The 13,722-nt window shown below is 58.2% G+C and overlaps 1 protein-coding gene across 2 annotated transcripts; it reads left to right on the top strand.

Moving 5' to 3' along the window:
- The first annotated feature begins 894 nt into the window (after positions 1-894).
- Positions 895-13,320, top strand: MVD (mevalonate diphosphate decarboxylase). Of its 2 annotated transcripts, none has more exons than XM_054049414.1 (10): positions 895-1,080; positions 2,080-2,150; positions 3,958-4,072; positions 5,038-5,184; positions 5,531-5,730; positions 6,405-6,479; positions 8,696-8,914; positions 10,208-10,323; positions 10,959-11,067; positions 12,219-13,320. In XM_054049414.1, exons 1-10 carry the CDS (start codon positions 1,011-1,013, stop codon positions 12,297-12,299), a joined length of 1,203 nt encoding a protein of 400 aa, XP_053905389.1. In that variant the 5' UTR covers positions 895-1,010; the 3' UTR covers positions 12,300-13,320. The 2 variants fall into 2 exon arrangements, with proteins under 2 accessions (XP_053905389.1, XP_053905390.1); XM_054049415.1 differs by lacking the exon at positions 895-1,080 and adding an exon at positions 2,690-2,794.
- The last annotated feature ends 402 nt before the right edge of the window (positions 13,321-13,722 follow it).

Here is a 13,722-nt window from a genome sequence, read left to right on the forward strand (position 1 = left end):
ATTGGCTTAAAAATCACAAGAGTTATAAAAATAGCAAATGTCTGGTTCTTTTTATTTGCCTGCTGGTGCCTGAGCCCTTGGGGGGAGGGCAGGAAGGATATTTTTAAGCTTTCGTCTGCAACCACAAAGGCTAGAAACGTACTAGTTTAAAATGAAAGCTGTGATTTCGCATGCGATCCCCTGACTCCAGAAGCTGGGGCTTTCCGAAATCTTAGGAGGTACGTAGATTTTTACAGTGCTTGGACAAGTCAGCTGTTAACCAGTAAGAGAGTCTCCGACTTGGCTAGAGTGCACTACTGCCTCACCGTGAAAACCCCCCAAAATCCCCCCAGCCTCCCAAATGTGGCAAATATCCCCAAACCCTCCCAAAGTCACATAAGCCACCATATAACATTGCGAGAACTGGCACCCTGGATAGTCTGGTGTCAGTGACCCCAGGATCAGGCCCCCCAGACTGCTCAGCTGCAGGATCAGTCCCTAATTCTGGCCGCCCCAGCCCCCACCCCCCCTTGGATTTGCCTATAGTGTCATGGCCGACGATGGAACCCTAGGGCCTGAATGACGGTAGCACTAGTATACACTGCGCATGTGCACGCTGTTCCACTCACTAATATGGCACCTGGTGCCCCATAGCAACATTCCCCTCTTCGTGTGACAGCTAAAACCCTCCGGGTGGTAACGTGCACCCGGCGCCACCAGGGTTCCTCCTGCTGGGTGCGGAGGGGGTGGTCGGCGTCCATCTTCCGATCCCTCCCATTGGTTGACAGAGCCAGCCGTGGGCGGGGCGCCGGTGCTGATTGGAAGCGGCGGGAGCAGCTGGTGTTCCGCTAGCCAATCCGCTCCCGTCAGCTGATGGGTGTGTCGCGCGGGGCAGACACGTGTGGGAGGGTAGCTACTTGCACGGGCTTGCAGCGCCGGGCGGGTCCCAGCGCGGTACACGGGGGAGCCGGAGCTCGGTGCAGCGCCGGGGCTCCCCTGGGCTCCCTCCCTGGGCCTCTGCAGCCCCCGGCATGGCTGAGGAGAAGCCCCTCACCGTGGTGACCTGCACAGCCCCTGTCAACATCGCGGTCATCAAGTACTGTGAGTATCCCCCTGCCCCTCTGGCCTGCCGGGGGCTCGGTGCCCCGTCCCCTCTCCCGGGCACGCCCCCTTCGTGCCCGGCCCCTGGCCCTCCCCGGTCCCAGGGCAGCGCCCCAGAGGGTGGGGGGGCCCCGTATCCCTCAATCGCCCCCAATAAGGCCCTGGAGTCGGCATCGGCTGCAGTTTTCTGAGTGAACAAACGGCTGCGTCTCTCTGTCAGACTGTGTAAGCTCCTTGGGGCAGGGACTGCGCCTTCCAGCGGGCTGGCGCTTTCCACCCCAGCCCCCTCCAGAGAGTGCCTTTCCTCAAGGGCAGGGGAGCGGGTGAGGGGGCTGGGCCAGGAGAAGAGCCCTGTCAAAGCCTGTCTCATTGGGTCTGGAAGTCTTGGAGGAGCTGGAAGTTGCCAAACGCCATTACCCAGGTGAAGTCCCTTCCAGACTCCGTCTAACAGGACTGGAATGCTGGCCAGACCAAGCACAGGATGGGGGCATAGCTGGGGGAAAGGCCTCTACGTGGGCTGTTGGCATCCTGTTCAGCCCTGTATTCCCAGGCGGGCCGTCAGGCCTGTTTGTAATGGGGCTGACTTTGGCTTGTTCTCTGTTCCTGAGTTTGCAGATTTTGTCCTCGTTTATTTGTCTCAGTCTCTGCAGCGGAAGCACCTCCAGTTGTCATGGCGGTACACACTGTAGGGTTTAATAAATTAAAACAGAGGCCGTGGTAACTAACCAGCCCTGGGTGAGGCAGGCAGAATGAATTCTGCAGCCGTGATCTCGTCAAACCTGTTTCTTGTATCCATTTGTCTGTGGGCTGGTGAGGATTATTTGGAAGTGACTTGTGTGGCTCTGTCTTATTGCATTATTGGGCTCCTCTGATGGGTCTCCATGTGCCTGAGGGCAACTGCTGAGGCAGGAACCTGAGTGATTAACTGTTTGATGAGAGAGAGCCCTGTTCTAACGACAGGGGCTCTCGGTGCTGATTTTGCCATCTAATCTCTTCCAGGGGGGAAGCGAGATGAAGAGCTGATTTTACCCATCAATTCCTCTCTGAGCGTCACCCTGCACCAGGACCAGGTTGGTATGAACTTGTATTAAAAGCCCAGGAAAGATGTTTCTCGGGAGTGAATTGGAGCTGAGGCTGCTAGAGAAGAGAGATGGTTAATGGTGGGACCGGAGCAGAGAGGGGGGGGTTCATTGGGAGTGAAAAAACAGCAGCCGCTCTTCTTCTGGGAACAATCAGGCAAACATTCAAGGAAAAAGGTGGTAACTTTCTTCCCAAAGGGCTTGGAAATGATGGGCCACCATGGGAGAAACATCTGCCCCAAAGTGTGGTTTGCTATAAACCCCATTGTAACCTTGTCATAGAAATCTTTCCCCTCTCTACTTTCTGTGGTGTTGTCTAGTGCATTCCCCAAGGACCCGTACACGGTTGTCCCCTTTGGCTCCTGTCCCTTCCCTTGGGAGAATATTCCACAGCCTCAGGACTTGTTTCCTGATATTTCGCCAACGTTTTCCCTTTTCTTATTTTAATCTGATTTGGCCCAGTCCATCCCTTGGTTTAATAATCAACTCCCGGGAGTTCAGTGAAGTTCCCTTTGGCCCTTCATTTTTAGATCCCTGTGCACTGTGATCTGGCCCTCTGCAGTGTTTGAATTGGCTCTGTGCTTAGAGAGATGTATCCAGCCACGTATTCGCGCAGTGCTTCCCCGCAGGGCGAGGTGGGTACAGCTTGGTGGAAAGGCGGGGACTTGGGATCCGAAGGGATCTCTGGTTGGCCCGTGGCCTGTGCTGAAGTGCTGGGTAGGGTGACCAGATGTCCCGATTTTTGGGTCTTTTTCTTATATAGGCTCCTATTACTCCCCTGCCCCTCCCCCCGTCCCAATTTTTCACATTTGCTGTCTGGTCACCCTAGTCTCACAACCTAGTGACTTGTTGCGCCTCAGCCCCGAATAGAAACTTCTAGGGCCTTGGGAAGGTCATGGCCAGGCTCGCTCTCATAAAGGTGAGAGGTGCCAGCCCATCTGGTGGCTGTCAGGGATGCCTCTTCCCATGTTCACGCCGGAAGGAGTATTGCCTGGTGGCAGGAACACCTGGGTTCGCTTCCCACATCTGCCACTGGCTTGCTGTGTGTGGTCTTGGGCCAGTCACTTCCCAACTCCGTGCCTCAGTTTCCCTATGTGTGAAGTGGGGATGATAGTATTTACCTACCGCTGGGGATTACGTGGCTGTGAGATCCCAGGTGAGCGGTGGTATAAATAGAAACCTTTTTCTTTTATTATCCTAGCAAAATGTGTAAGCCGCTGCCCCATGGGCTAAGGGGTTGGGGGCGCCTAGCTTTCACTTTACGTACACTTGCAGTGAGAGTGGAGCCACTCTGTAAAACAAAGTAAACTTTGCAGAGAATCCGTTCACACATTCAGCAGGGCCGGGTGGCAGCCTGTGTGGGGAGGGGGTGTTCGGTGGGCAGGGTGCTGGACTGGGAGTTGAAAGACCATGGTTCTAGTCCCACCTCTGCCACTGACCTCTGCTGACCTTGGGCAAGTCTCTTCCACCTGTGTCGGCTCTTTAGGGGATTGTGTCACTCTGCCTTGTACAGCGCCTAGCACAAGGGGGGCCTTTGGGTGCTGCCATGATAGAGAGCAATCGTGATGCGTTAGAATAATTCTGGGCTTTTGTTCTTCCTCGTCATAAATAGAACTCCCTCTGGGGTGGGGGACGGGGGCTTTGTGCGGCCCCGAGGGTGGTGCGAAGTGGCCACTGCTGCGGGGTGCGGCTCAGCGCCAATCTCCGGAGCTAAATCTACGGGCAAGCACACAGTTAGCTGGAACGCCCCCTCCGGGCCCTGGCTGCAGCTCCGCGTGCTCTGATCTCTCCCTCCCAGCTTAAAACCACCACCACAGCCGCCATCAGCAGAGACTTCAAAGAGGACCGGCTCTGGCTGAACGGGGAGGAGGCCGATGTCGGGCACCCACGGCTGCAGTCCTGCCTGCGGGAGAGTGAGTATCCTGGTGGTGGGCAGGGCGAGCGCAGCCAGTTGGGCTGGTGGTGAGCAGCTGGCATTGCCAGGGGGCAGGCCCCAGTTTGAGCCCCCAGCTCTCCCTGCCTCCCTTGCAAGGGCAGTGCCATGTGCCTCGGGGGGGACCTCTCCTGGTTGATCAGGGAACTGCACAGTCTCTCCCAGACCTGGGACTCCATCTAGTCATGGTGCTCGCACCAGGCCAGTGGCCAGAATACAGGACCGAGGGGCGTGTAGGGGCAGTGTGAAGGAGGGGGCTTGTTGGGCTCCCAAAGGAGGCAAGTCCTGTCACCTGTGGGGAGGGCAGGCGGTCGAGGTCTGTCAGTCCCTTGGGTTTCCTGTATATTTCCAAGTTGTTGGGCGCATGATCCCCACCGGGCGTGCTCAGTACCTCGGCCATATGCAAGCTGCACGTGGGACTCCTGGGGTCCATTCCCAGCCATGCCACTGGTTCCCCACGTGACCCTGCACAGGATGGCACCCGGCTCCGTGCCTCAGTTTCCCCCTCTGTCAAACTCCACCCCCCCCCCCCCATTCTTCGGGGATCGAAGGGCTGTATTTAAAGCTTGTGAAGTGCTTTGAGACCCTTGCTGATTAGGGGGTGGAGGCGGCTGCTTCTCTGGGACGTACCCCACTCCCTGAAAGTCTCTTGTGCTACCCCAGCACAGGCCCTCTCCTGCCCTTCCCAGAACCCATCCAGGAGAGCGAGGAGGGGCATGCAGATACCTCTGGCTGGCACCATGGCCCTGCTGCTGTCGCCAAGCTTGTCATCTTCTCTCCAGCACCCAAGGGGTTAATTTCCAACACAGGCAGCTGGTCACTGCTGGGAGGGGGTGTCAGGTGCTACCCATGGACCTGATGCCTCCAGCCCAGCCCCTGTGGAACCCACTGAGGCAGGTCCGATGCCTCCTGAACATCTAAGCCACGCTCTGCTCTATCCTGCAGTGCGCCGCCTGGCCAGGAAGCGGAGGGGCGGCAGTGCTGGGGCCGCGGCCCCCCTCAGCCTGGCCTACAAAGTGCACGTCGCCTCGGTGAACAACTTTCCTACGGCAGCCGGCCTGGCGTCTTCAGCAGCGGGGTACGCCTGCCTGGGTGAGTGCATGGGTGTGTATGCGCTGGGCTGTCCCTGCTCCTGGCTCTTGGGAGGGGGTACCGGGCTGTCCCTTCCCCCACACACACCCTGCTCTGGAGGGATTGGAGGGTGGTCTGTTCATGCCCCCCCCATGCCCTGCACCGGTCTGCTGTGGCCCCCCCTTCCTCCCCTGTTGCTGGGCCGTGCCAGAGTGGGGATGGGAGAGAAACTTGGGGACCCGTCGGGGGACGGGCGACCCTGGGATAGGTCCAGGGGGCTGGATGCTGGCGGAGCCCTGGGGCTAGGCCCTGTGGGTGGGGAGCGATTCCCCCAGCCGTGCTGACCTCGCCCCGTCTTGTGTCCCAGTGCACACCCTGGCCCGGCTGTATGGCGTGGAGGGCGAGCTCTCCGAGGTCGCCCGCCAGGGCTCGGGCAGCGCCTGCAGAAGCATACTTGGGGGCTTCGTGCAGTGGCTGATGGGGGAGCGGCCCGACGGCAAGGACAGCATTGCCCAGCAGGTGGCGCCGGAGACGCACTGGCCAGAGCTCAGAGTACTCATCCTGGTGGTGAGTGAGACGGGGTGATGGCCCAGGGGGTCTGGTACCCCTCGGTCACGGCATCCATCCGGCCTGAGCCCGGGGGTGGGGCAGGAAAAGCATTATGGGATGGCGAGGAGAGAGCGAGAGCTAGTGGCTGCTTCCCCGCTGGGACTCCTGGGTTCCCTTCCCAGCTCTGGAAGGGAAGTGTGGGCTATTGGTTAGAGCAGGGACCTTGGCATCCGGACTCCTGGGTTCTGTGCCAACCTCTCCTGCTTACTAGACCTTGGGCGAGTCTCTCCCACTCCCTGTGGCTCATTTTTCCCCTGCTCCCGACGGGGCGGGAGGTTCGTCTGCAGGGGTACGTTCCAGACGGGACTCTGGCTAATAGGGCTCTCGCAGGCAGTCGCTCTCTGAGCCTGAGAACCTATCGGCCCAGACCTGGACCCTGAGGTTTGCTGTGCCCTCCCTTGGGAGGGAGAGCAGCGTCCGTTCCTGGGGTGCTGGGGGGCGTGGAGTCAGCGTGGTCTTGGGGGTTTAGGGGTGAGATACTCCCAAGAATGTCACAATTGGGGTGGGGCAGCTGACTGCTCCCAGGTGGTGAGATCCACTCCCCAAGCATCTGGGGGCCGCTGCACCTTCCTCTGGGTGGGGAGAGCCCTTGGGGATGCTGATGCCAAGTGCTTTTTCGCCCCCCCCCACAGGTAAGCGCTGAGAAGAAGCCAGTGGGTAGCACGGCTGGGATGCAGACAAGCGTGGACACCAGCCTATTGCTGAAGGTTTGAGGCGGGAGCCCTGTTCTCAGCCCTGTGCCACACAGGAGTGGCGGGCGGGCGGGGGCAGGGGTTTCTCTTGCTCATGTTTGAACTAGCTGCCCCTGCGATGCTGCTGGGGCAGACAGGGGCGCTGGAGTTGGGAATAACCCCCGAATCACTCAAATAAATCCCAGAGCACAGGAGGGCTGCTGCTAATGCCCCTCTCCCTTACCTGCCCTGGAGCCATGCTGGGGGGTGTTTGACTCCTGACCCTGGAGACTGGAATTGTGGAATTTGGTGGAATCTAAACTCTCCTGCTTCAGGACCTGAGGTGACCTCTAGCTAATGGCAGCCGGGAAGGGGTGGGTTATTCCGTCCATCCTGTCTGCAGAGCTACCGGGCCTGATGCCCTGCTCCCTTGCAAAGTCTGCTGGACCTTTGAGTGCATTCGTTGGTGTTTTTCCAGCTCCTTCCAGCACCATGAATCCATGTCAGTGCATCGTGGGCTCTGGTCACCAGCGTGACTGAGCGCCTTGGAATGCACTCAGAGAAACAGCTTATTGCTGGCGGGCTGTAATGCAGCGTGGCTGGAGACCCTGAGACCCGCTAGCTTTGAGGCTCCTCCTCCGGGGCTGCTGGATCCGAGGGTATGGCCTGCACGTCAGGGAGGTGACCGGGCTCTACCCACGTGGCCATGGGCTGAGTTTTCAGACAGCTGCCGGAACATCACTGACTGTGTTAACAACTCAGCCAGCAGCGGCATTGTGATGTGACTGGAGACCCTTTGTAGCAGCAGCACTAATTCTATTCAGAGGGTGGCAGGGAGATTTGGGAGCCCCCCCTCTTACCCCCGGCATCCCCTTCAAAACAGGATAAAGCAGCCCTACACAGCCCGTGGGGAGCAGCCGTGCACTGGCCCCTGGTGGGGAGGGGCTGTTATCAGTGGTTCACAGTCATGCTGGAAGGGCATAACGAGTGGGGTCCCGCAGGGATCGGTTCTGGGTCCAGTTCTGTTCAGTAGCTTCAGCAGTGATTTAGATAATGGCATGGGGAGAACACTTATAAAGTTTGCAGACAATACCAAGCTGGGAGGAGTTGCAAGTGCTTTGGAGGATAGGATTAAAATTCAAAATGATCTGGACAAACTGGAGAAATGGTCTGAAGTAAATAGTATGAAATTCAATAAGGACAAAGGCAAAGTACTCCAGTTAGGAAGGAAGGAACAATCGGTTGCACACGTACAAAATGGGAAATGACTATCTAGGGAGGAGTACGACAGAAAGGGATCGGGGGGGGGGGTCAGTGGATCACAAGCTAAATGTTATTCAACAGTGTAACACTGTTGCAAAAAAAGCAAACATAATTCTGGGATGTATTAACAGGAGTGTTGTAAGCAAGACACGAGAAGTAATTCTTCCGCTCTACTCCACGCTGATTAGGCCTCAGCTGGAGTATTGTATCCAGTTCTGGGCGCCACATTTCAGGAAAAATGTGGACAAATTGGAGACAGTCCAGAGAAGAGCAACAAAAACGATTAAAGGTCTAGAAAACCTGACCTATGAGGGAAGATTGAAAAAATTGGGTTTGTTTAGTCTGGAGAAGAGAAGACTGAGAGGGGACATAACAGTTTTCAAGTACATAAAAGGTTGTTACAAGGAGGAGGGAGAAAAATTGTTCTTAACCTCTGAGGACAGGACAAGAAGCAATGGGTTTAAATTGCAGCAAGCGAGGTTTAGGTTGGACATTAGGAAAAACTTCCTAACTGTCAGGGTAGTTAAGCACTGGAATAAATTGCCTAGGGAGGTTGTGGAGTCTCCATCACTGGAGATTTTTAAGAGCAGGTTTGACAAATACCTGTCGGGGATGGTCTAGATAATACTTAGTCCTGCCTTGAGTGCCGGGGATGGGACTAGATGTCCTGTAGAGGTCCCTTCCAGTCCTATGACTCCTCCAGCTCTCCTGGCTCTGATCCTCTCCTGGCTCTTTTCCCGCCTTTGTAGGGGCATGTTGGTGGGTGGGGCCTTGCTGGGAGCAGCCCTCCCAGTGGTTGTGTGTTGGGGGGCAGGATTAGAGAGGGTGCAGTCCATCCCCCCTGCTGTGATGAGGTGCCCCCACTGGATGATGGTGCCGAGGAGATGGCACAGGTGCCCAACATAGTAATGAGACTTTGTGGGTCTCCCCATCCCAAGGTAATGGGGTGCCCCCCAGCCAACGTAACCGTCCCTGTCGCCCCATTGCAGCACCGCGCAGAGGCGGTGGTGCCAGAGCGCATGGCCCAGATGATCCAGTTCATCCAGCAGCGAGACTTTGAGGGCTTTGGCCAGCTGACCATGAAGGACAGCAACCAGTTCCATGCCACCTGCCTGGACACCTTCCCTCCCATCTTCTACCTCAACGACGTCTCCCGGCGCATCATCGCCCTGGCCCACCGATTCAACGCCCACCACGGCAAGACCAAGGTGGGCTCAGGGCGGGATATGCGGACGGAGCTGGCATCAGGGGTGCATAGCCTGGCACTTCGGGCAGGGCCTCCTGGTTCAGAGAGGGGCTTGTCCTTGTAGCAAGGCGACAGGGTCAGAGTCCCATGATTGGAGAGTGGTGTCTGTCCGCTCAGAACATGTGCCATGCACCGGTAGAGCCATTGGCCGCCCCTTTGAGATCTCCCGGGGCCGATCTGCTGTGCCAGGCACTACATGTGCTCAGACAGGTCCTAGGGAAGCTTGGGATTTCCCCAGGAGGATTGTGGGAGTTGGGAGACTTTTTCCCCTGGCACCCAAGAGTCCCCCACAGCCATGTACAATTGCCCACCATGTGCAGCGTTGGGAACTCTGGGGTATGTGCCCAGAAGACGCCGCTTCCAACCTAACAGGGCAGCACAGTCAGGGTGCCGGGGCCGGACAGCAAACAGGTGTAGGGCTGCACTGACTCGTGACCGCTACGCGGGAGGTCACTTCCTAGTGGAGTGATGCCCCGTCGAGGGTTCCGGTGTGTGACAAAAGGCTCCTTGCTGCCCCAGAGGACCTGCCCCTAGGAAACCAACTAAAATCGGCCTCCCCGTGTGAGTGATTTATCCTGCCCGGCTTCTGCCACCCACCCTGCAGCACCTACCCACCTTCCCCACTGACTAGCCTTCAGCAAATCTCCATCACGCGTCCCTGACTGTTTGTGGGAAACGCGTGGGATCCCGCAGCCCCGCTCCCTGGGATGTGATGGAGGCGAGCAGTTGGTGGATGAGCGGACGAGGTGCAGTCGGCTCACATGCTTCAGGGGGCCCGTTGCGCTCTGCAGGGCTCAGGAAGGGATCCCCACCCAAGATGCAGCTGTCGAGGGTGGGGAGGTGGTTCCTTCTGTGGCACCGGGCGTTGCCCATGAATACTGGATCTGGTGGACCCTTGGGCAGGATCTGTTTGCCCACCCAGCCGTGCTAGCACCAGCCCTGTTGCATGGCAGGGGGAGGGAATGTGCATCTCGCTGAGGGCAGATGAAACAGGAAGCAGCTGCTGTTTTTCACGCTGCCTTCCTCGAGCAGGTGTTTCTCTCTGGCCAGCCCCATTCACCCGCCCCCTGAACTCCCTGCTCTGGTGCCAGCGTGCTGCTGGGCACCAGACTGTGGAGACGTGCCCAGGGCCAGCAAAGGCTGCAGCTGTTGGGCCGGGTGAGCATTTAGGACCCAAGGCACCGAGCGCTGGAGCCCGCTGGGGACAGGCAGCCCTGCTCCGGGTGCTGCGCTGACCACATCCGCTCTGTCGCAGGTGGCCTACACCTTCGACGCTGGCCCCAACGCTGTGATCTTCACCCTGGCGGACACGGTGGAGGAGTTTGTGGAAGTGGTGAAGTGCAGCTTCCCCCCTGAGTCTAACGGAGACCAGTAAGTCGCACACGCCCCGTTCAGCCAACGCGATGTGCTGGGGACTGGGGTAGCAGGGGCTGCGGGTCAGGACTGAGGGGCACCAGCAGAGGGGCGTGGGACAATGCTGCTCCGGATTGAGGGTATCGGTAGGGCTGTGGAAGGCTGGGGTTCCCAGGGCTGGGCTAACAGGGGAGGGGGCTGCAGGCTGGGACTGAGGGGCATTGGCAGTGCTTGGGGTGGGGATGCAGTGGGGCACCAGGAGCAAGTTGGCAGGCAGGGCTGTTCCCTCTGCCTTGCCCCCTTGATTCTGGTCCATCCAGGGTCTCTAACTGCTGCTCTAAGCTCTGCCGCTGCGTTCCCGGGGCCCAGGGCCTGCAGCAGCCGGAGGGTTTGGGGCTGTCAGGCAGCACTAGTGGGGTCTGCCCGTGACGGACTAAGGCGGGAGCTCTAGGAGTTTGGTCTCGGCCTGGAGTGGGCATTGGTGAGACAGAGCCAGTCTGCAGCAGATGAGGGGGCAGCCCGAGGCATCCCGGCGCAGGGGGAAGATGACTGAGAGGGCAGCGACTCCCAGCCCCTCTTGACCCCCCCCATCTCCCCTCTCTTGGGGTGTGCACTGCGTACCCCCACCGATACCCCCTTTGTGCCCCCCGCAGGTTCCTGAAGGGGCTGCCGGCCAGGCCCGCCTCGCTCTCGAAGGAGCTGCTCTCCGCTGTGGTGTTGGAGCCTGTTCCTGGGGCGATCCGGTACATCCTCCTCACCAAGGTACGGCGCAGGGCTGGGCCTGGGGCCGCTTGGGGGTGCTGTTGCAGACCCGGGCCCAGCCACGCTGTGGAGCTTGGACGTGGCTGACGCCAGGCTTGGCTGTCTGCAGTGGCAGAAAGAAACCATGTTTGCACAGCCTGGAGTGGGGAACGAGGGGGGCTGGTCTGTTTGACTCTCCTCTGGGTCTCTGGCCATGCTCTGAACCCCAGAGTCTGAATTAGGGGTGGGGAGGGGGGCTTAGGTCCTCCTCCCCCATCCCCATTGCAAAGGGCGTCTTTAAGGACGAGCCCTGTGCCATGGGAGAGCGCCCCAAGATTCATTGGGCGGGTCTGAGCATTGTGCAGATAGACTCTCTCATTGAGGCCTTGTCTACACTGCCACTTTCTTGCTCAGGGGTGTGAAAAAACACCCCCCACCCCCCCGAGCGCTGCGAGTTTTAGCGCTGTAAAGCACCAGTGTAGACCGTGCCCCAGCGCTGGGAGCTGCGCCCCTTGAGGGGATGGGTTTTTTACAGCTCTCTCTCCCAGCACTGGTGCCGCGACAACGGTTTAACATTGCTATTGAAGACAAACCCCGAGTTCTTTCCCGGCAGCTGGCCCCGCCCCATGCCAGCACCTGCTTCCTCTTTCTCTGAACTAGCGAAACGCCCAGCAGTCCCCTAGCTCATCAGCTGCGTGGAATCAGGGCCTGGAGGAGTCATGTGGCTTCCAGACGTGGGGTTGGCCAGTGCGGGTGTGAGAGGAAAGCTGCGCGTGATGCAAGGTGTCCCCTGGCATCCCAGGGTTAAAGCCAATGTACCCACCAGCGTGCAGACCTGGGGGCAAGCATCCAGTTAAGGGCAGGAGGCATTGGAGGGGGAGCAGGCTGCTGGTGCAGACTTTGTCATCCCAGATTAGACCGTGAGGTTCGCAGATCTGCAGTGGCAGGAGACAGACCAGCGGCCTGCCCATCTCTGGCAGTGCAGTACTCAAAGGGGGCTTTCTTCTAACTTCCCCCATCAATAGGGCACCCGGTCAGCTGTTTGGTGCTGTCTAAACCCTCTGCTGTGTACGTAAAGCCCCGTGGCTGGGTCCCTCGCCCGTAGCACCCATGGGGTCCCAGCAGCCGTCTTCAGCTCCCCTCTGTAATGTGTGGCTTTGTTCCTCTTATAGCCAGGGCCGGGGCCTCAGCCTCTGGACGATCCCAACCTACATCTGCTGGGAGCAGATGGGCTGCCCTGCCCCAGGGCCTGAGCAGCGCCCTGCGGAGCAGCTGTCCGGCCCCCTTCAGCCTCAGGGAGACACGCTGAGCCAAGACGCTTCCAGCCTGCGGGGAACATGGATTGTGACGATGCCGTTTCAGTCGCTGGCTCTCAGGAGAGCGGAGAGGCATTCGGGGCTTGGCCTTGGGGAATCGATCCCAGCAAAGCTGGGGGATTGCCGGTGAGGTACAGTCTGGGAGAAGGTTTTCAGGTCCTGCTGTGCCTGCTGCTCCGTCCTGGGGGATTTAATGCTGGGGAAGAGTGCTGGTGACCAAAGCCCCCTCGCAGAACACATGCCACCTGGCCAGTGGCAGTGCCAGTGACCCACGCTGCCCAGCCAGTGTGCTGCTCCCCCCATCTGCCGGGGCCCCTCGGGGAAAGGAGGGTCCCATCTCCATGGCCAATTCTGCCAGCAAAGGAGGGCAGTTTGATGAGGCCTGTTCGTCTGCTAGGAAAAGGACTGAGACTCCACAGCAAACCGCTTCCAGATGGGAACAGCTCCTGGCGCCAGCTGCCCTGGGCTCCTTTCTGGTGGGGCCTGATCTGGACTGACCTAGAGATGAAGGGCTCACCCATCCCCTTAGCCAGCTGGTGCCGCTCTCCAGCACAGATCACCCCGTCCCAGGCTGCGCTGAGAAGCTGGGTTTTAAAAATGGAGCAATAGGAACAACTTTGAAGTGTCCCTGCTTCCTTGTTGTTGGTTTTTCGGTGTAAATGCCCATGAATATCACTTTCTGAACCCAGAAGTGTCTGTCAGTTTTTTACATTCCTGCCCTGCTTCCCTTCGACCTGTTAAGGTCCAGCGGGAGACACCCAGAGGGATGGAGGAGAGGGTGTTGTCCAGGAAGAGGCTGGAAATGAAGTAGGTAGATTAAATTCCTGCATTACATTAGCAGCACTAACCAGTCCAGTCCCACCACACATGTAGAACTGTTTCTTTCCATGATGATTCCACAGCTACTTCATCAAACGTTTGGAATAAAAGCCCTGGTGTCGGGGGCAAATTCTGGTTACTTTCTGCCTACCTCCCATTCCCTTATGCAGTTCCACTTGTAGGAGTTATTCTTCACTTCCCGTCTTAAGAACGACCCCTCCACATGCTCCTAGTGGAATGCTGGTGCGGTGTGCTGCTCAACAGCTGCAGTGTTCCACCCCAGAGGCAGCTGCATTTCAGCGGTGGGTGGGTGAGTGATCACTAGTGTATGCAGCAACTACAGCACTTGAAATGGAAGACACGTCGTATCCAACAGTTCTATCAGCTGTATGGTTCAGAATCTTTTCCTAATGTCCCATAGCTGCTCCTGGTATCAGAGCCCACTTAGTCATGCGGAATTGGCTACAGGCTGCTGGGTTTGTTTGTTTAAGTCTTTCCTCATAGCTCATTCTAACACCTTGGTGGCTCTTCTCTGCGGTGC

Source organism: Malaclemys terrapin, chromosome 14 (assembly GCF_027887155.1).
Source record: "Malaclemys terrapin pileata isolate rMalTer1 chromosome 14, rMalTer1.hap1, whole genome shotgun sequence".
Lineage (NCBI taxonomy): Eukaryota > Metazoa > Chordata > Testudines > Emydidae > Malaclemys > Malaclemys terrapin.

Bases quoted from the DNA above. Each gene is read 5' to 3' on its own strand.
- MVD (XM_054049414.1), top strand. From the start codon at position 1,011: ATGGCTGAGGAGAAGCCCCTCACCGTGGTGACCTGCACAGCCCCTGTC. The intron at 1,081-2,079 runs GTGAGTATCCCC...AATCTCTTCCAG, and splicing joins CATCGCGGTCATCAAGTACT to GGGGGAAGCGAGATGAAGAG. The intron at 8,915-10,207 runs GTGGGCTCAGGG...GCTCTGTCGCAG, and splicing joins CCCACCACGGCAAGACCAAG to GTGGCCTACACCTTCGACGC.